General features: G+C 44.8%; 2 protein-coding genes and 1 long non-coding RNA gene across 4 annotated transcripts in view; 2 read left to right on the forward strand and 1 right to left on the reverse strand.

Annotated features, from left to right (window-relative positions):
• The window catches only part of LOC310660874 (vomeronasal type-2 receptor 26-like), a 43,511-nt gene extending 34,699 nt beyond the window's left edge, over positions 1-8,812 (forward strand). For both annotated transcript variants that reach the window (XM_083406322.1, XM_083406321.1), the window contains exons 2-5: positions 980-1,840; positions 2,801-3,028; positions 4,944-5,070; positions 7,899-8,812. In XM_083406322.1, coding sequence (XP_083262448.1) covers positions 1,043-1,840; positions 2,801-3,028; positions 4,944-5,070; positions 7,899-8,800 — 2,055 coding nt within the window. In that variant the 5' untranslated portion in view covers positions 980-1,042 and the 3' untranslated portion in view covers positions 8,801-8,812. The remainder of the gene's footprint in view (positions 1-979; positions 1,841-2,800; positions 3,029-4,943; positions 5,071-7,898) is intronic.
• A 6,842-nt stretch (positions 8,813-15,654) lies between these two features.
• LOC310661228 (vomeronasal type-2 receptor 26-like) lies at positions 15,655-23,818 on the forward strand (the record flags this gene model as incomplete). Its single annotated transcript, XM_083406996.1, has 6 exons — positions 15,655-16,077; positions 17,183-17,474; positions 17,547-18,359; positions 20,895-21,122; positions 21,963-22,089; positions 22,920-23,818. The coding sequence occupies exons 1-6, from the start codon at positions 15,851-15,853 to the stop codon at positions 23,816-23,818; spliced, it is 2,586 nt and encodes an 861-aa protein (XP_083263122.1). The 5' UTR covers positions 15,655-15,850.
• A 9-nt stretch (positions 23,819-23,827) lies between these two features.
• Positions 23,828-25,552, reverse strand: LOC310661229. Its single transcript, XR_014503844.1, has 2 exons — positions 25,394-25,552; positions 23,828-23,936 (listed from the first exon to the last, which is right to left on the reverse strand). It is a non-coding gene; the product is annotated as an uncharacterized lncRNA (long non-coding RNA).
• Between the last annotated feature and the right edge of the window lie 1,877 nt (positions 25,553-27,429).

Here is a 27,429-nt window from a genome sequence, read left to right on the forward strand (position 1 = left end):
ACACATCATGGTGGGATCATCATGATTTCAGAAAAATTGCCTGCTATCCTTTGGATAAATGCAGGTTTAATGATACTGCTATCAGGTTTATCGACAGTTCCTTGGCAAACTGTGCTGATCAACAGGTTTTAAGCAGGGCTTTGTCCTTTCCCTGATCTTGTTCAACCTTTTCATCCATGACTTTGATCACTAGTTGGGAGCTGTATCCTGTGAACATTGTCTGACATAGACAATGGGGCGACGTCCTCAGAGGGAAAGATGTGGGGCCTGGAGAGGAGCTCAGAAGACCTGAGGATCTGGAGGAACCAGTCCTGTCCCAAGGCCACCTGAGGTGCCTCTTGACAGATAGGACTCTCCTCCTCCTCTCTCACAATCTGAAAGTCCTGCTTTTATCCCAGATTCCCCCTGAAGACCGAGGGTGGCAGATCGGGATGGTGACAAAATGTGTTAAAAGTGAGAAGAAGAGGGAGCTGGGATCAAGTTTGCATGTTTGCACACAAAGCCATCTGATACCTTACTTGCATGAGCCGAAATGTGTACTAGCTCTCTGTGGTTTGCCTGGCATATTTAGGTGATGATTTGTTAATACCCTGTGACCTCCATTGGCATTAAACAACGGGTTTACAGAATGCGCACAAAAAAAACCCTTTTCTTAATTTGTTGCCTGGATCCACCCCTTTGACATGATTCTTGATTCCTGTAGATCTTCTGTTACAGATGATGGCAGCATATGACCGCCTGAAGCAAAACCCTGGGAGTCCTTAAATACTTCAGATATTTTAATGACTGCCACATAGCAGAGACCCCCTTTTCTACAGTCCCAGAAGTAAGGGCTAGCACCGGGAGTAAGAGTACTGAAACCAAGCAATGCAATTACTTGCAGATGGTGTTCTTCTGATATTCCACAGATAAAATGGCATACAAGCCATTAGATTCATGTAACATCACTTTTGAATAATATTTATGCATTTTATTTCAGCTCACTTATGGATCATTTTTGCCAATACAACACGCCAACACTTTATTCCCCTTTTTGTACCAGATGGTCCCAAAGGAAGCCCACCAAAACACAGGAGTTGTGATACTACTTCAGCATTTTGGGTGGACATGGATTGGGCTTGGTGCTGTGGATGATGAAAAAGGGGACCGGTTTTTACAGACAATGGTTCCAATGCTTGATGAAAATGGCATCTGTTACGCCTTCATCATGAGAATCCCAAAATGGAATTATGTGGATGAGATTATAGAATACGTTTCACAACGTATAGAACACTATGTAACTGTCTTCAATGAGACAGCCAATGTGTTTTTTGTGTATGGAGAACCTCCATCCTTTCAGGCTTTGAGAGTGTTGTTCTTTGTAGCACCATTCATAGAATTGCCACCTCTTGGAAAAGTCTGGATTGTTACATCTCACTGGGATTTTGCATCATTCTCTATTCAAAAGAATTGGGATTTACAAACCTTCCATGGTACCATATCTTTCACAGTTCACTCAAATCAGCCTGCGGGTTTCCAAAAGTTCCTTCAGATGGTAAGACCTTCGTGGTTCAAAAGAGATGGCTTTATTCAAGACTTCTGGGAACAGGCTTTTGACTGTTTGCTAACAACGTCCAAGGAGTGGGAAGGAGAGGAGAATAAAACCTGCACTGGGGAAGAGAATCTGGAGAGTCTTCCTGGAGGTTTGTTTGAAATGAAAATGACTGGCCACAGCTACAATGTCTACAATGCTATCTATGCTGTGGCACATGCTCTGAATGCTATATTCCAATCCAAATCCATGCATAGAAGATTGGAAGAAGGACGAAAAACGGCATTTCAGAATGTGGAACCATGGCAGGTAATAAAATTAAAGAAACTTAAGTTGAGATTTACTATTGCCAGTGTGGTGTAGTGGTTAAGAGCGGTAGTCTTGTAATCTGGGGAACCGGGTTCGCGTCTCCGCTCCTCCACATGCAGCTGCTGGGTGACCTTGGGCCAGTCACACTTCCTTGAAGTCTCTCAGCCCCACTCACCTCGCAGAGTGTTTGTTGTGGGGGAGGAAGGGAAAGGAGAATGTTAGCCGCTTTGAGACTCCTTTGGGTAGTGATAAAGCGGGATATCAGATCCAAACTCTTCTTCTTCTTCTTCTATAACTATGTTTAAGGTGTGGATACCCAGAGCGGTACTGTTAGCCCCAGAGCCATCACCCCTCCAGTTCCCTTCATGATCTCATGCAGCCTGTTCTTGTTGTAAAAGATGGGATGATACCTGAATTGGAAACCAAGTTATAAAGGCCAGCGTGATCAATGTGGGAACAATTTATACTCTTAGGTGCAGAGTTTGCTCGAGGCATGGTCTCACCAATCTATAGAAGGCTCATTGAACACAAAGCTGGTAGCAAAATGAGTTTTAAGTTGACCTGGGAGCAGGACCCGGGGGGTGCTATTGATGAGGCATGTGGGAGCAGTTTTCTTTTGGTTTCTTTTTGCAAATCCACTTGGATAAGCAATGGCAGTCTAGTGAATTGTTTGTAAGTCATAATCTGCCACCCATGTGGAGGCAATGAAAGGAAAAGAAAATCAAATGATCCCACATCATGTACAATTCAAGAGTAGAGTCCGATGGATGAAGCCCCCACCTATGCCAGGTGTGGGGAACGCCCAGCTCTTCATGTGTTGCTGAATTGCAACTCAATCAATTGCGGCTTATAGAAGTTCTAGTTCAGCAACATCTGAGGGCCCAGAGGAGTTTAAAAAAACTCCTGCCTTTGTGCCTTTGTGAAATGGCTGTCCTTTTTTCGTGTTATCCTTCAATCCAGGTCCATCGTTTTTTACGGAGCATCGTTTTCAATAACACTGCTGGAGATCGTGTGCACTTCAATGAAAATGCAGAATTAGTTGTAGGTTTTGATGTTACAAACTGGAGGATTTACCCCAATGGTTCAGTGGTTAGAGCCAAAGTTGGAAAACTGAACCCTCAGGCTCCTTTAGGCAAAGAGTTAACCATTCATGATGATCAGATTGCGTGGCATAAAAGCTTTAATCAGGTGAGACATAGCTGTGTGAGAGACCAGCTATTGCCATGAAAATCAACCTTGGGTCCCAAAGGTTGTTGGACTACAACTCCCATCATCACCAGGCAGGTTAGCCAATAATCAAGGAGGATGGGAGGTGTAATAAAATGCACCAGCATCTGGGAGCTGAAGCCTGAAGGACAGGTATTGGCATCGGCTTCAAAAAAAATGAAAATTCCTTATTGTGTTCCAGATTTAATTTTGGTAAAATCCCACATAATCTTTTTTTTTTAATTGCTTGATTTCTGGTGTGGGGTATCCAGAGAGAATGTCCATTTGCTGGATATTTCCATATTCTGGGCATGATACTAGTAATCCATTTTCCATTTTCACTCATGGCCGTGCTGAAGTCTATCTCCTTATTAAGAAAGCCAATTAAACCAGGAGCTCAGAATCTTTTTCAGTCCTTTGCCCACATTCTCTTAGGGGAAACCATCCAGGGATCATATGCCAGTGGTGGGTGGGGAAGAGGGAAATGACTGCGCCCAAAGAGGGTGAAGCAGCAGGCATGACTCTGGCCTGTGTTGAATAGGCTACATTCCAGCCATTCCAAACACAGAGGCTTCTGGATACATCCCAGTATTTCCCTCTGTTCTCCACAGAGGCAAGCAAGATGGATGATCGCTGCTCAGGGCCACATTCTAGCCAAGCAGAAGAGCTTGAGGAGGCACAGAGCAGGGCTGGTGGGGGGAACATGGAAAGCAAGACTTGGGATGAAACCGGAGGCATGAAGAGAAGCACCTTCACGGCCACATGCCCCAGCCCCCCAACCTGGCATTTTCTCCCCAGGAATGATTATTATTATTGGTTACATTTCTATCCTGCCCTTCCTTGGAAATACCAAAGTAACAAGCAAAAACAATACCCTCCTGGCCCAACCCAACCCAAAGTGAGTAAGATACAGAGGAAGCACCACCTTAATCTGCCCATCTTAAATTCTCATTAGGTGTCAATAAAATGACTTTTCCAAGCTTTGGGCCTTATCAATTCAGTTGAATTTGTTCTGTTTAAACCCTCTCTGGACAGAAGCAACATGGTTCAGTTGAGGAATATTTCCCTATTACCAAAAATATTTTTATTATTGTAAAAACCCCAAAACCTACCCCTTTCCTCAGTTTCCCCTAGTATAGATGCAAAACGTGGACTGACTGCTTTGGCAGGTAGAATTACTCCTCTGCACCATCTCCATCAGATCAAGGGGCCTCTGGGTGCCAAAGCATCTGATGATGTGAGGGCCCATGACTTCCTGGTTGTCTCTCATGGTTCTGGGCTCACAGCTGCCAGGCTCCATGAGCATCTGCTATCTATAGGCCATTGACTCCTTAACCTGCTATGAAGACAAGGGCTGGAATACTGGAGAATAAGGTGATGGAGAGAGGATGGGAGTCCTTCACATTTCACTCTGGGGTGGCATTTGTTCAGTGCACAGGTAGCAGCTGAGCTATGACATTGGAAAGAGGCAGAGAATATGATTAGCCTCCATAAACCTCTCTGCAATGCTTTATTCAGATCAGCCCAGGCTTCCTTCTGAAGCCAGCTAGGATTCCACATCCTTGGGACTCAGCATGCCAGCCCTCTTCAGGCGTTCGCTCCTGACACAAGTGGGGGGATCTGACAGGGGGAGCGGTTGACTGTCGCCTCTCCATCAGGACCATCCCTGTCTCCCTCTGGGTGTTGAGCTCTGAATGCAGGGTCCTAAAACTGTTCTGAAAATGGATTATTGTAGAGGACACTCCCTGCTACAGATATCCAGCCCTCAACATGTGGAGGAAAGCTGGAACAGCTGACTGCTCCATGCTCACTTTCCTCAGCACATAATCCTAGTCATGCGACAGTCGAATGACAGATAATATGTTCTTGGTAATCTTCCTTTCTTGTTTTGGTGCAGATGCTGCCAGTTTCTGTGTGCAATGACAACTGCTATCCTGGCTACAGCAGGAAAAAGAAGGAGGGAGCAAAATTCTGCTGCTATGATTGTGTTCCATGTCCAGAAGGGACTATCTCTAACAAGAAGGGTAGGAGCAGTGCTTTTTCCCTAGAAAAATAGGTGACGGTACTCAACATGAAGTTGTTGCAATATGTGCCACACTTTTTAACAATAGCCGAAAGAGGTGCCGGCTCTGCGTACCCTTCAGTACCCCCTGGGAAAAAAGTACCGGGTAGGAGGCAATATGTACAGAGAAATAATGATGTGTATTTAATATGACTTGTTTGCTATTTCCTCCTTTGAAAATAGTGTATTCCTTTAAATATATTTTGCAATACATATTTTAAAGAGCGTCAAACAATTAACATTCTTTTCTCCAATAGTTTCAAAAAGAGAGCACTGTGACCTTATGTCAGTTACTGTCTCTCAGTCTAAACACCTTAAATGGGTCTTGAGGATCAAATGAGGGAATTAATATATGCAGAATAAAATGTAACACTATATATATTTTACTTTAAAGAAATAAAACAATGGTATCTTTAGAAGCACACACATCAGCAATGTGATTTGTCAAATGACTGAGCATTTCCAAAAGGCCAACAGACTTCCAAAGCTAAGGAGCATTGGAGTCCTCAAGGCACAAAGAGATTTGTGTGGCTAGAGGAGCCTATTCCCACTCCTGGTATTTCTAGATCTAGATGGGTGGGTTGCATCCAGACTAAGTTGGTTGTGCTTGGTTCCCAATGGGAACAATGGGAATAACTTTAATTCATCTGTAGATTTTCACATTAATTTCAACTCCACCTATCTTTATTGCACAATTTGTCCTGTCTTCTTTCTTTAATGAAATTCAAGAAAATGGACATGGGGCTGTCATGTGGCCCATGCCTTAGGAATAAAATGTACCAGAAATGCAAAGAACACATTTAACAAATTATACTTGGCAATCGAAAATAATTTGTGAATGTTTACCCCAATAAATCATAGGAAAATCCTGGAAGAGAGTTTATGATGCTGGTTCCCACCTTCCATGGCCGTGGGTCTGGGGTGTGTAGGTCTTCTTTGAAGCCCATTAAATATTTCTACCATTTCCTTCAGTCTCCCTGGTTGCTTTCAATTCCTTGTTTTGTCACAACAGCTTCTCCTGGCTTTAATTGAAGTTTGAATACTAAGTGCTTGAAAATGTTGAAAATGTTAACAGGCTGTATGCTAAAAACAAGTTCTTCCTTTTACCTTAAGAAATGTATTTCAGCTCTGGTTTCTTTGGAAGTAAAAATATTTGAGTCAAAATGAACAGCTGTCAGGTGAATGATAGGGTATCTCAAATAAAGCTCAGCTGAGGGTATCATGGGTATTCAGGAAGCATGGGTGTGTGGGAAGGGTTGTAGAATAAAGGAAAGCACATCTAAAAACCCCAGCAACCAGAAAAATAAATAAGTGCAACAAAAGCTCTGCACAACACCTACAGAAATTTCTTTCCCCTTTGGAATACGGTTTAATTTATGGAAACTTCCAGCAACATGAACAGCCAGAAATAATAATAATAATAATAATAAAGTATTGGAATAGGACAACAGCCTAGTGTATTCATGGTTTTCAATGAGACCAGAATTTACTATCTCACGGAAAAACAATCTAGTAGACCAGTTCAGCGTCATCCAAACTTTCTCACTGAAATCATGAGTGTCCTGTGTTGTTCGATTGGTCAAAGAAGGCTGCTCCTCTTCCCAGAGGCAGGCCTTGTGTACTCCCCGTGAACAGCGGAGGGCATGGCAAAGCCGCCCGCATCACTGGGAGTCCCAGCTGCGTCATACACCCCGGCCGACCAATCCAGTCGACCGGGGAGCATGGCTTACCCTATTTGAACCGCCATACAGCCGGGGGACTACCTCTCCTTACCTCCTCCTTTGTCGGATCTCCTGCTCTTCCGCCCTATTGTCATGCGTTCGCCATTTGGCCCTGCTATGGACCACGGTTGGTCGCCTGTTGAGGGAGTCACGCAGGAATTTTTCCACTTGGCAAACTGGGACCTGCCATGTGGTTTTTGCCTGCCTCGTAGCAATTATCACAACTTTGTAAGGTTTGGCAGTTAGGCATTGGTAAAACCTGCCCCTCCCATTTAAGGCTATTCTGTTAAAGGGATCCGGGGGGGGGGGGGTGGATCTTATCCGAAGCCCAGGTAGATGCTAGGGCCTTGCCTCGACCCAAACGGGAACCCTGGGGGAGCTTGTAGCGGATGCACATCAACAGGGCTCCCCCTACTGGTGGTTGACCCTTACAAGACTTCCTGCATGGCTGGCAGGAGTCAGATATAGTCAGTTCAGTTCCAATGCCTACCAATACTGCTCACATCTGTAACCAATAAAGTTGTGGCCTTAATTATCCCATCAACCCAAAATATTGGTGTCTGTGTGTTTTATTATACAAGAAATGGGGGATGGCTTGGGGCCGTGACATGCAACTGCATGGACACAAAAAGCACTTTCATTTCTTTTTAAAATAAGATTTTATCAAAGCTTTTTCACAATACAATAATACGAAAGAAGCCGCTCTACATAAAAATGGAGAGCTAGAGATAGAATGCCGAGTCCTCCCTCCAAAGCTGCTCTTGACTCTGGTCTCACTCAGGAAGGGGGGGCCCTTCTGGCTCTCACCTGGGAGCTTTCGTTTTCCCAGACCCTCACCCTGGGAGGTTTTCCCTTCCCTGCTCTCACTCAGGGTCCTCCCACCATCCATCTGCCCCCCCTATGTGTGCACAATCCCCCAACAACAGCCCAGAGCAAAGGAAACCAAAAGGAAAGGAAAGGGGGAAAGGAGAGGGAGGAGAGGAATTTCACTGGCTGCTGTAACTGATTCTTTCAGGAGATGTACATAGGTCATCATCTTGACATTTTTTATTCTTCCTCCACCCTCCAGATATGGATGCCTGTGTCAAGTGTGCAGAAGAAAACTACCCAAACCAGGACCAAACAGGGTGTATTCCAAGGGGCCTGAGCTACCTCTCCTACCAAGACAAGTTAGGGCTCAGCTTAGCTGTCTCTGCTCTGGCTTTCTCCCTGATCACCACCTTTGTGCTGGCGACTTTTGTGAAGCACAAGGACACTCCCATCGTCAAAGCCAACAACCGCAGCCTCACCTACCTCCTCCTCCTCTCCCTCCTTCTCTGCTTCCTCTGCTCCTTGCTCTTCATTGGTCAGCCTGGAAAAGGGACCTGCCTCTTCCGACAAATGACTTTCAGCATCGTCTTCTCGGTGGCCCTTTCCAGTATTCTGGCCAAAACCATCACCGTGGTTCTAGCATTCATGGCAACCAAGCCAGGATCCAGAATGAGGAGATGGGTGGGGAAGGGGCTGGCCAATTGCGTGGTCTTTTCCTGCTCTTTCCTTCAGTCTGGCATTTGCACCCTTTGGCTAAGTGCTTCCCCTCCATTCCCAGATACAGACATGCAGTCACTGAAGAGTGAGATCATCCTGGAATGCAATGAGGGTTCAGCTGCCATGTTTTATTGTGCTTTGGGCTATATGGGTTTTCTGGCCGTTGTGAGTCTCCTTGTGGCTTTCCTGGCCAGAAAGTTACCTGACAGTTTTAACGAGGCCAAATTTATCACGTTTAGCATGTTGGTTTTCTGCAGTGTTTGGCTGACCTTTGTTCCAACCTACCTGAGCACCAAAGGGAAATACATGGTAGCCGTGGAGGTCTTCTCCATCTTGTCCTCCAGTGCTGGGTTACTGGGTTGCATCTTTTTCCCTAAATGCTACATCATTGTGCTGAGGTCTGACCTGAACAACAAGGAAAGCCTAATAAGGGGAAGAAAATAGTATCTGTGTGTGTGTGTGTGTGTGTGTGTGTGTGTGTGTGTGTGTCTATATCTTAGAGCTTGAGGAGTCCTGGGATATCATTCACTCTGACTTCTGATCTTGATCTTTGAATAAATTTGTGTCTAATCAGTTTCCTCTGTGTTGGTTTCTTATTCTTGACCACCTCCAGACTGGGGAACTATTTTCTGGATCATGATCATGATCTGGATGTGGATGCAGTGCAGGGCAAATCAGGTTTGGGTCGGTTTGGACCCTGTAGAGTCTGATCCAGATTTATAAATCAGGGCCAGAAACTATACATAACTGCCAAAAACATAGATTGATCAAAAAATATTTGAGGGGTCCAGGCTCCCTCAGGTCAATGGGCATTGCCATTCAAATGGTGTTAGTGCACCACATCTTGTGATCAGTTATGTGGGGTGGGGCTTACCTGCCCCCCCATATTTTATTCAAGTTGGCACCTCTGGAATTTAGAGTGTGATGCAGGCAACAAATTTAGTAGTACCTGCAACCTCTCTCTAGGACAAAAGTGGCCTTCAACTTCCTCATCAAGTGCCACCGAGTACATATATCTCAAAGAAGAAAATTGTTGTAGGGTTCAAAAAGGAAAAGAAAAGAAAAACTCTAGCCATTCATTATGCAACTTCAAATGACATCAGCACACAAGGGAAATTATAATAACACCTATCCATGCCAAAATGGCTAGTTTATATATTCTTGTGCATTTTGCAAACAAATGTCATAAACCATCAGAATTGGAAAAACAATATCCCTTATGGGCTCCATGGGAGGCACTGATGACACCCTGGGTGTCTGCAGCCACCACTTGGGTGCCCATTGCTTTAAGCCCAGACTTTTGACAGTGTGTGTGTGTACAACTCACCTGGGAACTTTATGGAGAAGGCTGGGTAAAGATGATGATGATGTTGGTGTATGCCAAGTGTGTGTGAGCCACGTGTGATAATTTATCTCTAATCAGGGACAAAGCAGCCTTCCTAACTAAGTGCAACCAAATGCATGTCATTCAAGGAAGAAAAAATAGTTGTAGAGTTCAGGTAGAAAACCCCCCTACTACTTCAAATGCTCATGATGCAGTTTCAAGGAACATCAACACTCAGGAGAAATTATCATCACTCCTCTCATTGTCAAAATTACTGGTTTCCATCCTCGTACACAATGTGTGTCATTGGCAAGACCATCAGTCAGAATTTGAACAAGAAAGAAAGATATAAAACCCTCGTGTTGTTGACCAGTGGATCTGGACACAGGTAGGGCTCTGTCATTCACCTGCATCATCATTTTCCCTGTGCAAGTTAGGGTCTGCTTCCCACCAGATGATTCTGCCGTGATTTTAACCCCCAAAGTATATGCTGTTCTTCATCATTTTTTACATACCTGGCACTCAGCAGGGTTTTTTGGGGGGGGAGGGGGAGTGAAGGGAGAAATAGAACACCCTCTTCAGGAACACTGATGATCACAGAGCCATTACTAAATACAAAGACCAGGATATAGTTCATGCAGTCCCTAAAATGCCAGGCTCTGGTGTAAATCAGCGTAGCACCACCATTTGGCACCATTCAAGGGAGTTTGTAGCAAAACAGATAAGAAGATTGAGGCAAAACATGACAGTCTATGTTGGGAGGGGAAGTGTTTTCCATTGGATTGTGTTGGTTATAGTGTTTCTGCTGTTACTGCTTTGTCATACGGTGTGCAAGACACATTCTATTGACTGCAGCATCTTTGATGATCCTCTTCCTATTCCTCGTAATTTTTACCAGTCGGGCGACATGGTCATTGGGGGAATTGTTTCTCAGGTCTTTTTCCTCTACAGTAACCTCTCTTTCACAGAACAGCCTACACAGATAATGATTGATGAACATTAGGCATTATTTCATTTACCGGTAATCAGGAATTTCCTGGTGTACAGAGAATCAATCAGTCACTCCAGTCCACCAGCTCAAGTTAAAAACATCAAGAAGTTTTTAAAGAGTATTTTTTTTAACACACTCTTTCATTAGCTGCTACAACAGATTCCATTTGATGGATGTTTGTCAATATCCTGAAGTATTAAAATTGTTTTTTCTCTTTTTCAGATGTGGATGTTTGTGCCAATTGCCCTGATGACAAGTATGCAAACAAGGGCCAAACTCAGTGCATTCCCAGGGTTCCAAGTTTCCTCTCTTACAAAGAAACTTTGGGATTCGTTTTAGCTATCTTTGCCATTTCTTTCTCTTTAATCACTCTTTTAGTACCTGGAACTTTTGCGAAGCACCAGGACACTCCCATCGTCAAAGCCAACAACCGGAGCCTCACCTACGTCCCCCTCATCTCCCTCCTTCTCTGCTTCCTCTGCTCCTTGCTCTTCATTGGTCAGCCTGGAAAAGGGACCTGCCTTCTCCGACAAGCAGCCTTTGGCCTCATTTTCTCGGTGGCCCTTTCCAGCATTTTGGCCAAAACCATCACTGTGGTTCTAGCATTCATGGCAACGGAACCAGAATCCAGGGTGAGAAGATGGGTGGGGAAAGGGCCGGCCAATGCTCTTGTCCTTTCCTGCACCTCCATTCAAACCGGAATTTGTGCTCTGTGGTTAAGCACTTCCCCTCCATTCCCAGATAGGGACACACACTCACTGAAAGGGAAAATCATCCTGGAATGTAATGAGGGATCAGTTACCATGTTTTACTGTGTCTTGGGCTCTATGAGCTGGCTAGCCTTTGTCAGCTTCTTTGTGGCTTTCCTAGCCAGGAGGTTGCCAGATAGTTTCAAAGAAGCCAAGTTCATCACCTTCAGCATGTTGGCATTTTGCAGTGTTTGGTTATCATTTCTCCCAACTTACCTAAGCACCAAAGGGAAATACATGGTGGCTGTGGAGATCTTCTCCATCTTGTCCTCCAGTGCTGGATTACTGGGTTGCACCTTCTCTCTAAAATGCTACATCATTCTGCTGAGGCCTGAGCTGAACGACAGGGAGCAGCTCATAAGAAAAGCAAAATGAAAGAGTATGGCCATCTCTTCATTGTGCATCTAGACAAATGCTGATGATAGAGATCTCAAGAGAATTTGGCTATGTGTATTTGCTTAGGGAAACTCCTTTCAGCGTGGTTCTTGACTCAGTCAATGTGCCACAAATACCCCCTTTCCTACTTCTATGTTGGTGGTTTCCAGAGAGATTGGAATAGGACCCAAAGCTGATTCTTCTATTCAGGGTTTTCCTCATCCTCATATAGCTCAATTCATGTTGGGAATAAATTAGGAGTGAAAGGCATCTCAAATCCTGTTACTCAGGCTTTCTCATCTCAAACCAACCATGCATCCTGCCATAAAACTATAAAATCTTAAGACATAAAGACATAAAATCTTGGTTTCGTGAACATCAATTACATGCAATAAAACCACAGTCACAGTGAAGTCATTAACTACACATATTCTGAATTGCCAGTTGAAGTCAATTAGGTATTTTTGCCAATTCAGCGGAAATCAGTCCAGATGCCATTTTGCTGCCCAATTCCCGGATGAATTTGGGAAAACCCAGATATATGACAGCCCTGAGTAGTGGCCATTGCTTCAGTTCACAGTGCAGGGTTCTAAATAAGTCAAATTGAGGTTGTAGCTGTGGTTGGCTAAATTGGGCAGTGGATCATGAGGCCAGAGAGACATTTCCAGGATCTGGAGTTCTTACAATTTTTATATAGGGAGCAAGAGTCCCTTTGATTGATCAATCTAAAATGAAGTCAGTTGGTATAGAATACAACCTCCCTGGTCTCCAGATTTATCACTTTCTATGCTTTCCTGGACAAAATGGAGATTTAGAATCAAGGTATTTGGGCACCCTCAAAAGAAAAACACACACCCAAAAATAAATGTTAGAAAGGGACAAGATTAGATGCGGATGAACAAAGCATTTTCAATATTTAAAAAAACCAAGACTCCTTGTGCTCCCCTTCCTCTTTCTCCCCACCCAGGGGAGCCCTGCCCTCCGCCTGCCCCTCAAAGTCAGCGCGTCTTGCGGGGTTGGCCTGGGCAGCGACAGCCTCTCCTCCCCGCCTGCTCCCCAGCAGCTGCTATGAGCTGCCCAAGGGAGGAGGCCAGCAGCGGCAGCCATGGAGAGGCAAGAGGAGGCTTCCTGGCCACCTCCACTGTTGCCACCACTCAGGACAAGCCCTGGCTCATGCTCCTCCCCGTGTTGGTGCTGGCAGAACTGGCTTGGGAAATAGGGACAATCCAGGATCAAATCAGAAGCCATGATGGCTTTTGGAATTAGGGAACTGTCCCTGGAAAATCAGGAAACTTGGAGGGTATACTATTCCTCTTTTAACCTTCTTGCCAGATACTGCCCTTTCTTTGCTTTCAAGGGTGATGGGAACTGATGCGCTAATGGAGCTTGGATTCATGTCATGTGAACCCCAGAAACAATTTAAGTGCTCAGGAGAAACGAGACTGTTTGAAGATATAACAAAAATCCAAGAAGCAGGAAATAGGTGGGGAAAAGGTTTGGGTGTGCAGTCACTAAATGGGAAAATTATTATGAAGTATACTGCAGGTTCAACTGCTTAATTTAGTTCATATTCGGCAATGAGGCCTTTCTCTTCATCAACATCTTCATCACCATCTTTCCTAGCCAGGAGGTTATACCACAGGGTTCTGTCTTGGGCCCAGTCTTATTCAACATCTTTATCAACGACTTGGATGATGGACTCAAGGGCATCCTGATCAAATTTGCAGATGACACCAAACTGGGAGGGGTGGCTAACACCCCAGAGGACAGGATCACACTTCACAACGACCTTGACAGATTAGAGAACTGGGCCAAAACAAACAAGATGAACTTTAACAGGGAGAAATGTAAAGTATTGCACTTGGGCAAAAAAAATGAGAGGCACAAATACAAGATGGGTGACACCTGGCTTGAGAGCAGTACATGTGAAAAGGATCTAGGAGTCTTGGTTGACCACAAACTTGACATGAGCCAACAGTGTGATGCAGCAGCTAAAAAAGCCAATGCAATTCTGGGCTGCATCAATAGGAGTATAGCATCTAGATGAAGGGAAGTAATAGTGCCACTGTATTCTGCTCTGGTCAGACCTCACCTGGAGTACTGTGTTCAGTTCTGGGCACCACAGTTCAAGAAGGACACTGACAAACTGGAACGTGTCCAGAGGAGGGCAACCAAAATGGTCAAAGGCCTGGAAACGATGCCTTATGAGGAACGGCTAAGGGAGCTGGGCATGTTTAGCCTGGAGAAGAGGAGGTTAAGGGGTGATAGCCATGTTCAAATATATAAAAGGATGTCACCTAGAGGAGGGAGAAAGGTTGTTTTCTGCTGCTCCAGAGAAGCGGACACGGAGCAATGGATCCAAACTACAAGAAAGAAGATTCCACCTAAACATTAGGAAGAACTTCCTGACAGTAAGAGCTGTTTGACAGTGGAATTTGCTGCCAAGGAGTGTGGTGGAGTCTCCTTCTTTGGAGGTCTTTAAGCAGAGGCTTGACAACCATATGTCAGGAGTGCTCTGATGGTGTTTCCTGCTTGGCAGGGGGTTGGACTCGATGGCCCTTGTGGTCTCTTCCAACTCTATGATTCTATGATTCCTGCCGTTTCAATGAAGTCAAATTTATTACAATAGCAGCACATGGTTCTGCTTTTGTTTCCTTTTTGGAAACAGTTATTCTTTGCTTGAGCCTACTTGAGCACCATTGGATAAATTTGCTTTTTATAAAATGTATAGGATAAATCTAGTGTTAACTGGCCCTTCATTTGAAACCTACAATCCCCAGAGTTACCCATAAAGAGAGTTTGATTGCTAAACCATCCTGGGAACTGAAGCTCTGGCAGAGGAATAGGGATCTCCTATTACTTTTTAAGTTTGCCTCACATGGGGCACCACTATGTTGTGTTCGCAAAGTAAAGGAAGGATTGAACTCTGATTAATAAGAATACACACAGAGGCTTGACCCAGCAAGACTCTGGGAAGGGTGCGTATAATCGTGTCTCTCTGTGCTTGTCCGTGTCTGCAGCCCCCTGGCCCAGGCCGTTTTTTATTCACAAAAGAACTTTTTACAGAGTGTTCGTAAGAACCAATCAGATTTCTTTTGAGCATTTCCACAAACCCACGTGGGGAGAAAGTTAAAACACTAAAACTAATTAAGGACAAATATTTCTGGGGTAAATAAGTTGAGAACTACAAAGGAGAGTATCTGGCAACCCAGGAGGTAATAAACAAGCAATAAACATATGATAAGGAGGATGGCCAGGAGGACAGCGACCGTTATCACCTTAATGTGAGATCTGCTTCCTGGCCCTAAGATTAAGATCCTACATCAAATAAACTTGCCCACTGTCTTTGATGACCCAGGACGCCGGCCTGTCTAAGTGTGTACGTGATTCGTGAAGAGCAGGGAGAAATGGGCAGCAGAGGCAAAAGGGCATCAAAAGGGCATGAATGTAAAATCTTATGGGATTTCATCAGAAATTATCATCAATATATCAAACCCAGTCCACACAATGTCTTCATCGTGGACATGGTGGCCTGATGTATATTTTATAATTCCTCATGGTAATCCCATCTGATCCCTACATGCTACTATGAGGTACAGGCTGTTAGACTAGTTGGGTCTTTGGTCTGATCCTGCTGCAGGGCTCTCATTAGGTCTGTGTGAGAAAAGTTCAGGCCAAACTGCCCCCCCCCCCGCATAACACACACACACACACACACACACTGAGTTATGCCAAATATATGAGAAACATGTTTTTCTCCAGCTCTGCACCTGCCTCTTCAGCCATTCAGAACTCCAGAAAGTTATTGAGGTGAAACTTCTTCCACTTGTAATTATCAAAATCATAGTGATTTCTTCTTTTAAAAGCTCCAGAGATATTTCTGGAGATTGCATAAGCATCAGAAACAACAACAGCATGATATTAATGACACTGTGACGGTGAAAGAAAACATTGCTGAAGAGGATATTTCGTGTGTCGGAGACAGACTGAGCCATGATTTAGTGCAAGCGAAAGGCTGGGGAAAGAGGAATATATGTGTAAGATGCAGAGCCAGAATGAGATCCCTGCTGCTTCTGTTGCTGCTGCTGCTGCTAATGATGCACCATGTAGTCTGCAGGAACCAGAAGGCAAAATGCCCCTTGAATCTGGTCAGGGATCAAACTGATGCTTGCAGCTATTACCGGGCTGGCGACTTTCTCATTAGTGGCATTGTATCTTCAAAACATTTTGTTAATCAAGATGCATATGTCTTTTCCAAGACACCCTTCACCAGCACTGAGAAGTATGTCATCCTGTAGAGAGGGATGTCACGCTTACCAGTACTTCTGCCGTGGTTCCTATTTATCAAGGAAATAGCCCTTATTTCAGATTTGGGGGGGGGGCTGGGGGCCCTTCTGATGTCACTGGACTAGAACCCCCATCATCCCTGATCACTGGCCCTACTGGCTGGGCTTCATGGGATTTGGAAGCTGGGAAAAGAGTCTCCTCAAAACTTCTCCTATTTCCTTGTCCCCTGGGTCTTCCCTAGTAAAATACTCTACTCATGCTGCTGTGTTGGGTTTTGAAGGTGGTAAAACAATCATGTAAATGAATCTGGTCTGGAATCAAAAGAATGCACTGAATTATCCCACCTGCGGGGTGGCACAAAACTCAGGCAGTCCCCAAGCTTCAATGATTTTATTTATTATTATTCTATTTGGACAATTTATAAACTATTTAATCAGAGTTGTCTTTTAGGAATGTAACGGTTTAAAACATTTTAAAACCCTCTGTGTGACATTTGATGCTGAAAAGCAGAAAAAATATTCTTTGAATTAAACAAATGAAATAATGCAGGTAATATGACTTAATTGTTAGTGGAGTCAGATCTCTAAAATGTGAACAAGAAATATTAATATATATTTTTTCACACACACATTTTCAGCACCACAGACCTCATCTGTAATTAAAGAGGTGTTTTGTGCTTCCTCTCTAGGACACAAATTGTTCCTGATCAACTGTTTTCTAACCTTGTGGTCATTTTTGGCAAAACCCTCCTCCTCCTTGACCCCCATTTTTCCTTCTGAAAAACAATTGAGGAATTTACACCTCTCCTCTTGGAAGCAGCCAAGACCACTGAAGCAAAAGCAACCTTTGCAGCTTCACAGTATTTCACAAACTTCATTTTTTAATTTTTTAATTTTTTAATTACATGGAGACTCTTTGTGTCTGTGCTCCTGTAATGGAGCATGAATTGCATACTCTTTATTGTATAATGGGCAGGAAAAAATATTGGATATAAATGCAATAAGATAATTAAATAAATACTAATCTCTGTTGGTCAGATAATGTTTGTTTTCATTCAGCTGTGAATTGTAGCTTTATACTTCTTTATTCCTTTATTGTAGAGAGTCACCTTGGTTCTACTGGCGCGTATCGTCCTTCTTGTTCACCATCCAGGAGATCAACCAGGATCTCAGGCTCTTACCCAACATCACCCTGGGCTACAGCCTCTATGAGAACTACGCAGATGCAAGGATGACTTCAGATGCCATGCTAAAGCTGCTTGCAGGCAGTGGAAGCAATATTCCCAATTATCACTGTGGCGATCCAAATGACCTGCTAGTTGTTCTTGAAAGGGGAAATTCTGCCATCTCCAAAGAGATTTCAGCCATGTCAAGCATCTACAAAATCCCACAGGTATGAAGGGGTAGGGCATGGAAGGTCAGAGAATTTGAAATGCATACAGTAATCTTTTCATTTCCTCACTAGATCAGTTATGGCTTCACTGCCCAGGGTCTTGAAGATAAAACGCAGTTCCCTTTTGTCTACCGGATGCTCCCAAAAGAGAAAACTCAGCACCAAGGAATTGTCGAGTTGCTCCTGCATTTTGGATGGACGTGGATTGGCCTCTTGGCTCCGGACAATAACAGTGGAGAAATGTTTGTGAGCGCCTTGACACCTCTGTTGATCAGCAGAGGGATTTGCATTGCCTTATCAAAAATAATAAAGGAAAATGATCTAGCACTTAGGATCAGCCCAGGTGAACCTTTTTTCATCTGGAGACAAGTCGGTGTATTTGTTTGCTATGTAACTGACATAGTGGGAATCTTCAAAATTGTGTCGATACACGAAATGTATGAAAAGGAAATAGGGGCGAAAGTCTGGATCACAACATCTTTTCAGGAAATCAGTATTAGCTTGTCTATTCCCCCTATGTACTTCCAGTACATTCATGGGTCTCTCTCCTTCATAATGAAGACCAGAATAAAGAGCACAAAACGTGATTACTATGCAGTACTTTCCAATCTTCTTCAGCATTTTCTGGGGAAAATGTTTCAATGTTCATATTCAAAGCATGTGTTGTCTGTGAAAGGCCAGACAAGATGCAGAGAGGAGGAGAACCTGGAGGCTCTGCCGCAAGAGGAGCTGGAGAGAGCCCTGTCTCAAGACAGCTACAGCACTTACATCACTGCTCAGGCTGTGGCTCAGGCCGTCAATGCTGCATTTTCATCTAGATCAAAGCGGCTGCTGATGGTGGCGGAAGGAAACAAGGGGAAACATCAAAGACTACAACCATGGCAGGTATTTTCTTCCCCGTTTTGCAAATTGAATTATACCGTCCTAACTACAATACAATTTAGAGGTCAGGCAAAAAATAACAACCCTCTTTTGGGATTCCAGTGCATATAAAAACCTGTACATATCATACCCTCCAACATTTCTCTGATGAAAATAGGAACGTCCCATTCCATAATAATAATTTTACGATTTATATCCCACACCTCTTACTGGGTTGCCCCAGCCACTCTGGGCAGCTTCCAACACATATAAAAACATAATAAAACATTAAACATTAAAAAACAAAACCACTTTCCTATACAGGATTGTCTTCAGATGGCTCAGGAGTTGGATAACTCCATACCCTCCCAACATTTCTCCAATAAAAATAGGGACAGCCTAAGGAAAATTGGGACATTTGGGGATCAAATCAGAAACTGGGACGGCTTCTCTAAATCAGGGATGTCCCTGAGAAATTAGGGACACTGGGAGTGTCTCTATTCCATGGTTTTATGTACTAATTTTGTGTCAAGGCTCAGATCAGTAAGTCAGCAATAAAACATCAAGTCACCAGAAGCCAGTAAACTTAACTCTTTATTCAAAGTGAAACAGAAGCATCTCTGCCCTCATTGTCCCAGTAACACTTCTCTGAAGGTCGGCTGGACTGAGGCAGTTGCAAGAACTGAAGGTCACCACTTTCCCTGCCCCCCCCCCAATGCTACTCCTGCCCAAGTCACTAACCAGACAAAAGGAAGGCAATGTAGACACCGAGAGAAATAAAAAGAGTCGCTCTGGCCACAGGGCTCAGCAGGGGAGGCTATCAGGGTAAACTGAGTCTGATGCCACCAAAGAAATCTGTGCTTTGGAATTCTAGGGGTTGTGGAAGTGGGAGAAAGGGGAGAAGCTTCTGCAAAGGCCAGAGGCGGGTTCAGGAGGGCTCTCTCTGCAATGCAAGGCCACTGTGTGGGGCTCTTTGCCACTGAGATGACCATGCTGTAAGATCTGGACTCCCTCCATCTCAACTTAAAGCTATGGCAGTCTCTGCTTCTCTTGGTTCTCAAAGGAACCCTGACCCTGGGGGAGCGTCTGGAAACGCCTTGGAATCTCACTACTGCTCTGCAGGGACTGGGAGGAGTGCATGCCTTGTGGCACCTTCTAGTTGTTGTTGCTGTTGCTGTTGTTAACTGTCCTTTGTCCAAAGATCACAGGGCAGATCATAGCATAAAAATATAGGAGGGGAAAAACCTGTAACAATAAAATAAGAAAAGCCAATCAAATCTCACAAACTCATTTAAAAGGCCATGGATTGTGATTTAAGATCTGGATACAGAGGAATGCTTTTGTCAGCACTTAAAAATATGTCATGAAGGCAAGCCTCCCTTCCACAGAAAAGTGCCGCTCTCGTGTTGCCACCCTCTGAACCTCTTGCGAAGGAGGCACAACACATGTGACAAGGGCAGGGTCTGTGCAGTTACCCTCTCTGCAGTCACCCTCATACTGTGCAATAATCTTCACTCCAGATGAAAGGGACTCCTGTGGAAATGCTGCTCTCTCAGCTCGTTCCAATGCACTTATTCCCAAGCACTGTTTTTGAGGATTGTGCCTGTTAGACATTTTGGATGTCTACGTTCTTTGTGGGTTTTAAAATAGTATTGTCATTTGTATTAATCTCATTTTTCAAAGCTCCTTGTTATTTTATATGTAAATTATATAAATACTTTAATCCAGAGGTTTTCAGCCTTTTTTGAGTCCACAGCTCCCTTGACCAGCCACATTCTTTCTGTGGCTCACCAGCGGAGAAACAAGCTCCAGACCTCAGAAGCCCAGTTATTTCAAACTTTGCCTGCAGATTGGGCAGCCCCTCGCCCCTTTCCAAATACCCTCCCTTGTGGAGTGTTCCCTCAGTCTCCTCTCCTCTCCTTGGGAGTCCTGCAGCCTGCCACCACAGCCATCCTTGATCCCTGAGCCACCCCCCACCTCAAAGAAAGATGACTCCTCATGCGGCCCCATGGGGGCCTGGAAAGAGGATGCCCCCAGCCTTAGTGGTCCCACAAGCACAAGAAAGGCCAGTGTGGTGCCTGCCTGCCTGCCTGCCTGGCCTCCCACTTGTTTGTCCCTTCCACAAAGCAAGGGTTGGTGGACTGGCTGGCTGGGCTCCCTCGCCCACCTGCTTGCTTACTCCAAGGCACCTCAGCTCCTGGCACCCAGCACCCCCTGGCCAGCCCCAGAGGCACCATTCGTCTGGGGAGCTTGTAGACAAGCTTGTAGCCGCTGCAACAAACAGCTGTGCAAGCCTTTGGGAGGCAGAGATGCAAGAGGGCGCATCAAAGGAAGGAGGGAAGGAAAGAGGGATGGAGACCAGTGTTGCCCACGGCACCCCTGACTATCATCTGACACCCCAGGGTGCCATGGCACACTGGCTGAAACTCCTGCTTTAATCAATCAAATAAAATGCCTGAATAGGGCTTCTAGTCTAGATGAGTCTAGCCCCAGTTCATAAGTGAGTAGAACTAAGATATTCAACATGGTTTCTTAATACGGCCTTCCCTGTCGTTCCAGCTTCATCCTTTCTTAAATGAAATTCAGTGTTTCAATACTTCCAGGGGCAGACTTTGTTTGGATGAGAATTGGGAGCTGCCTTCTGACTTTGATATAAAGAATTTGGTGATGTTTCCCAATGAGTCTCGTGCGATGGTGAACATTGGGGGCATCAGGAGAGAGGAATCGGGTGTAATAAAATTCACCATTAATCCAGAAGCTATCGAGTGGCCTAATAAATTTAACAAGGTAGGGGGTGTAAGAGACGGAGAGGGTAGGAGAGCCTGCTTAGGCTCTTCCTTGAGCAAGTGCTGTAAAATGTCATTTTGTGGTCAGCCAATGGTGCCTTAACATGACTCCTCATGTTATGAACCCCTGGAAAGTGTGGGTTCACTGCAGGCGATGGGAAAATCATGGGCCACTGGACCCAACCTTTCAGAAGGGTCCTCAGCAGCCTGGGCCAGCTCTCTTGCCATGAACATCCTCTGCCTTGCGACCCCTGCAGGGCTGTTCAGATATTAAATTAGATGGGAGAAAGCTGCAGAAATCACCTTGCGATCATTGGAGGAAAGGTCAGAGGATGAGGATAGCAGTGATGATGATGATGATCGCCAGAGGGGGAACTTCTCTGTTATGTAGGAGCTTCCCACAAGAGGTTCATTTCTTCCCTTCTTTCCCAGGACTCAAAATTTATTTTAATAATGATCCAAGAGTCAGTTTTTCATTACTGTATTCAGGTGTCAGTATTTTCAATTAGTAACCTTCATCAGTTTGTTCTGTAACTGCCCTTTTCTTAATGCTGTGATTCTAGGATTGCCATTTGCTTTATGTATATTTTGTCCTCTGCCTTGAGCAGACCTTTGTATAGAAAAGTGTGATATAAATGTTAAAACAAGCAAGCAAACACACCCAAGTGGTCTCCCTGCCATGCTGTTCTGCATCAAAAACGATTCTCCGCCAGAGTGGATGGGGTGAGTGGGATGAGAGATCCTGTTTGGTGGGTCATTTCCAAATTCTATGAGGGAATTCCATCTGCAAAAATACTCCGGACACTTTCCCCTCAATACATCTTCTTCTCTCTATGGTTAGGCTGCACCTCGTTCCAGGTGTACTGAAAGATGTCGACCTGGATATGCCAAGGTGGTTCAAGAAGGGAAGCCTGTTTGCTGCTATGCTTGCGCCCCATGTGCAGAAGGGGCGTTCTCCACTCAGGCAGGTTGGTTGCTCTAAGGGAAAGGCTCCTTGGGAGAATGAATTCAGGGCGGAGATTCATTCAGGTGCATTTTTTGTGGGAATTCTGAAGACATTGCTGAATGTACATCCTTTCTATTCTCTTCTTAATCACCTTCATTCCAGGAAGTGATTTGAAAGAAATGCCGCAAGTCAGCAATCACTGGGGTTCAAAACGGGAATCATTGCTTTTTGCTATTTTATACTGAGCTTCCAATTATAAAGGAACTAAAACAGCACTAAAAAGGAAATGAATTTAGAAAGTGATTAAGTAGAACCAACAAATGATAAGAAGTGGCAGATTTTTAACACAGTAAAAGCGTAATACAAAATAAATGATACAGTATATGAAAATGATTACAATTCAATAGATGGACTATTCTGATCTCACTAGTATGAGAATTGCATGGAAGCAATAGAAAACTGTTTGCATTAACAAGGATAAGTTAAACAAATGTGTCTTCAGGATTACGCAGGAACCATATAATGCAGTAAACCAATGTGGAGGCCATTGCCTCTCAGTTAATCCGAGATCACAATGTTGCTTTGGTGATTAAAATGAGAATAAGATTGTGCACCCCCTCTATCTCCCTGGAGGAAAGGCAAAATAAAAAGGGTAAACATTTTTGTAAAACCAACAGACTATTTCCCCCTCTCTTTACCTATTTACACATTCTTATCTCCTGACTTATGCCACATCAGCATAGACTTTCAAAAAGCCACTCTTGATGCCCATATGGAACAACTGCATATCCCTGCATGAGAAGATTCCTTTCCAACTCTACAGTTCTGTGATTCTATTATTCTCTTTCTCAGATGCAGAACATTGCACCAAATGCCCAGAAGATCAGCATCCAAACAAGGACAGAGATCAATGTGTCCCCAAGACTGTGACCTTCCTGGCTTATGAAGACCATCTGGGGATCACCTTAGCTTCCATTGCATTCTTCTTATCTTCTACAGCAGGCATTGTGCTAGGAATCTTCATTAAATACAAAGAAACCCCAATAGTCAAAGCCAACAACCGGGACCTCTCCTACATCCTGCTCGCCTCCCTTCTGCTTTCCTGTTTGTCCTCCTTCCTCTTCATTGGGCAACCAAGAATAGCGACCTGCCTTCTCCGACAAACGGCCTTCAGCATCATCTTCTCCATTGCTGTTTCTTCCCTCTTGGCCAAGACCATCACGGTGGTGCTGGCCTTCCTGGCCACAAGGCCAGGGAACAGGGTGAGGAGATGGCTAGGGAAGAGTCTGGCCAACTCCATTGTCATCTCCTGTTCTGGTGTGCAAGTTCTCATCTGCACCATCTGGCTGGGCTCTTCTCCCCCATTCCCAGAGCCCGACATGCACTCCCAGGCGGAAGAGATCATCTTGCAATGCAACGAAGGTTCTGTGGCCATGTTTTACGTTGCCCTCGGCTACCTGGGCTTCCTGGCTGCCATCTGCTTCACGGTGGCGTTCCTAGCCAGGAAGCTGCCTGGCTCCTTCAACGAAGCCAAGCTGATCACCTTCAGCATGCTGGTCTTCTGCAGTGTTTGGGTGTCTTTTGTGCCCACCTACCTGAGCACCAAGGGGAAGTACATGGTGGCCGTGCAGATCTTCTCTATGTTGGCCTCCAGTGCTGGGCTCCTGGGCTGCATCTTCCTTCCCAAGTGCTACATTATTCTGCTGAGGCCTGATCTGAATACAAAGGAGCACCTAACAACAAGAACTTAAGATGGCATCTGAGGCTTAAAACATTCAATGCTGTCGATGGCCAGCACAGTAGAAAGGAAGCACATGTAGTTGTCTTGGGATTGTAGCTTCACATAGTCCTCTTCATTTCACATGAATCCTGCAGATGAAAATGAATGTATATGTCATGCAATGGCCCAAGTAAACGGGGCTCAATGTTTAATGTCCTTTACTACTGCCTGATTTCTCACTACATAACTGATCAGGCATGTTGGTCCAGCTTCTCCAGAGGATTGGGGGGACCCAACACAACATCACATGTGCAACATAACACAAGGCCCTGATGTTATGAGGAGCTGGGAGTGGAGCCAAATGCCCTCTGAAAATTGGTGTGAGTCGGCCCTTTTAGGCCAAGTGAACCAGGAACAGGCTGCGTGTCTCTATTTCTGATGACTTTGCTCCAACCTGTTTGGTTTTGGGTGCTGATGTGTTTCCATGTATTCCTCAGCTCTGACCCCTGGCTATGTCTAGAGTCCTCCTTAGCATGGCAGGGCAAAAGGAAGCTCAGTGAGTGGCTACTGTTTGCCAGTGAACATAAATACAAAGAGATGGTGATCCCACCTCACAGAGCTGTGCTCTCTGTATGCATATGCTAATTCTGTATGCATACGCTACAGAAGGGACACACTGGGCTCAACCTGGCTTAACTCTGCCCCTTGATAAAAACAGGGTGATGACAGGACGAATGCATTCCACTGCCTGCAGTTCAGAAGAAAGGGCTGCACTTTCCTTCCCCTAAATGGCATGTAGACCAATCAGCTTTATGAAGTGTGTGGATTTTTCAAATATGGAAAGGGCATTTTGGATCAGGTTAGCCATATTGATTTGTATGCTGTTGGTGGATTATTGTCATTGTCCTGTTGGGCTCTGTATGTGATAAAGGGGAGCCATACTGGGGTGAAGGTGTCTTCTTCTGTTTGTAATAATAATAATAATAATAATAATAATAATAATATTTTATTATTTATACCCCACCCATCTGACAGGGTTTCCCCAGCTACCCTGGGCAGCTCCCAGCAGAAGAGTGAAAACCCCCCAAAATATCAGGCATTTAAAACTTCCCCATGCAGGGCTGCCTTCAGATGCCTTTTAAAGTCAGATAGTTGTTTATTTCCTTGACATCTGATGGGAGGGCCTTCCACAGGGCGGGTGCCACCACTGAGAAGGCCCTCTGCCTGCTTCCCTGTAACCTCACTTCTCGCAGTGAGGGAACTGCCAGGAGGCCCTCGGAGCGGGACCTCAGGGCTGAACGATGGGGGTGGAGATGCTCCTTCGGGTATCCTAGGCTGAGGCCATTTAGGGTGCCGCAAGCATCTATCTCTTTGACTGCACAGTTGTCTCTTGGAGGAAATGACTGCGAGGTCACAGTGACTTTCCGCAGATTTGCTCCCAGAGCTGATTTTTACAGGTTTGCTGGTGTCTGTTCCCCTCTCCCTGAGCCCTCCCCCACCCTGCAAGTTCAACAGCAGATTCTGTGGGGTTTTGATCAAAAGATTAACAAAAGATCTTGCCCTTTGCGTGGCCAACCTCTTTCTCTTCCCTTCTCCTCTTACCAACAGGCTGCACAGACTCTAGGAGCTTGGTGAGCTGGTAGAAATGCCAGGAGCAGGAAGGAGGGTTCTTCCTCTTGCAAGCAATGATGTGATCTAGTTCCTTGGTGTAGTTCATCCGAAGTTCGTCAAAAGAACTTAAAGGCATATTTTGTTCTTAAGCAGTCTATACTGGGCTGTAGTGCCCTTCAGTAATACTGAACTATTTAAAGGGGAACTTCAGGCTTGTGGTTCCTAATTAGTGCCTGGCAGGCGTGACCAGCATGCTCTGACTCAGTTGGGGACTAGGTTTAATTTCTGTTGAGTAGTGGGATGGCTTCTAAGGGAAACCAGCAGGCTCTTTCTTCCAATTTAAGTGGGTCTGGCGCCCAAGAGGGGTCGGGGAGGTCAGCTATGCCCTGCAACCCTCAGGCCTTATCACCGTTTTTCTCTGCCTTTGAAACCTTTTATTAGCAGTTTAGGCCCATGGTCACTGGGTCCACTTCACAAATAGTTGCTTCTCAGGATTGCATCCCCGACACTTATCTCAGCAGTGAGGAGCACCCTGGCACTTCACCCTCCTTTTCCGGTACTTCACAGTCAGGCAGCATCGCATCTAACCGCCCCCACACGCAATCTCAGACTTCGCGTCCCCTCACGTCCAAGCCCAGCTCCTCAGGTGGCAGGGCTCCTTCTGGCAAGTCTAATCATTATGCTTCTCAGCATGCAGCAGATGTTCCCAGTATTCTACAGGATCCACAACCTCAGCCTACACCAGCAGAAGGTGTCTCAGGAAAATTTTTTTTTTTTTTTTGCAATATTATAATAAATAGATAAAAGATAAAAATAGATATGAATGGATGGAAATATGATTTGGACATGCATGATTTAATCAATGGAATAAAGGAACCACGGAGAGGGTAGAGGCAAGTCAAGGGATTGGAGAAATCCCACATTTCGGTATATGATCCAGTTGTTTAAAGAATTTTTATTTCTTAATGATTATTGTTATTGTTATAAGATGCTTGTTGTATATTCAACACAAAAACCAACAACAATTTGTTGTTGACAAAGGACAGATGGACATATAAAGGGCCCCATTACCTTCAGGAGTTAAGGGCATCATCAAACCTCAATCTGGCCCTTCATACTGCCCTATCTCAGGGCGCTTCACAACATAAAACTATCAGGTCTTTGCTGGTTTTCTAACAGGATCTCAGGTGGCCTCACCTCAAAGGGGATATTGTAGAGCTGGAAAAGGTTCGGGAGAGGGCAACCCAAATGATCAAGAGGATGGAATGGCTCCCCTGTGAGGAACGTTGCAGTGTTTGGACCTTTTGAGTTTAGGGAAAGGCAAGTAAGAGGCAGCATGATAGACGTTTATAAAATGATGCATAACATGGAGAAAGTGTCTGGGGGAAAGTTCTTCTCGTTCCCTCATAGCACGTACTCATTGAAGACCAAGTCTGGAGCGAAGTAGAGCGCCTGAGAGTTCACGATGGTGAATGATCTCCATCCCATTGCAAAAATCATCAGGCCCATCCAGGAGTAATGATTGGTCGCCATTTGGTCATCCACATGCAAGTTGCGGAATTCTGTGGAAGAAAAGAGGCAGAGAAACGCAAAGTCAGGTTGATGCAAAGCTTGCTGCTCTTCTTTCCTAAGAAAGCACCAGATGAGAGTAACTTGTCAATGCTGCTAATAATTTAAACACCAGCAGCCCATGGGCGGGGTACACATAATAAATTATTATTAGTAGTAGTAGTAGTAAGATTATATTCCGATACATGCATACTGTCATGAAGTAGTGATCCTGTGAGCAGGTCTTGCTGGGTGGGGCCCCTCAGGCAGGTAGTATCAATGCGTCCCCCAAGTGGGAGCAGGCGATGGGGCTGGCTGGTTGCCAGCATTCCCCAGCCCCTAGAAATCTTCGAGTTAACCTGCCGGAGGAGGGAGAGAACATGCCATGTTTAGACTTGCTTCTGTAGCTGGTGCCAAAGAAGAAGCCAAGAAAGCCTGGTAACCCGTTCGGTGGCTGCGTGTGATTGATTAGTAGCTTGGAGG

This window comes from Podarcis tiliguerta (genome assembly GCF_965153285.1).
Source record: "Podarcis tiliguerta genome assembly, chromosome: 12".
Taxonomy (NCBI): Eukaryota; Metazoa; Chordata; class Lepidosauria; order Squamata; family Lacertidae; genus Podarcis; species Podarcis tiliguerta.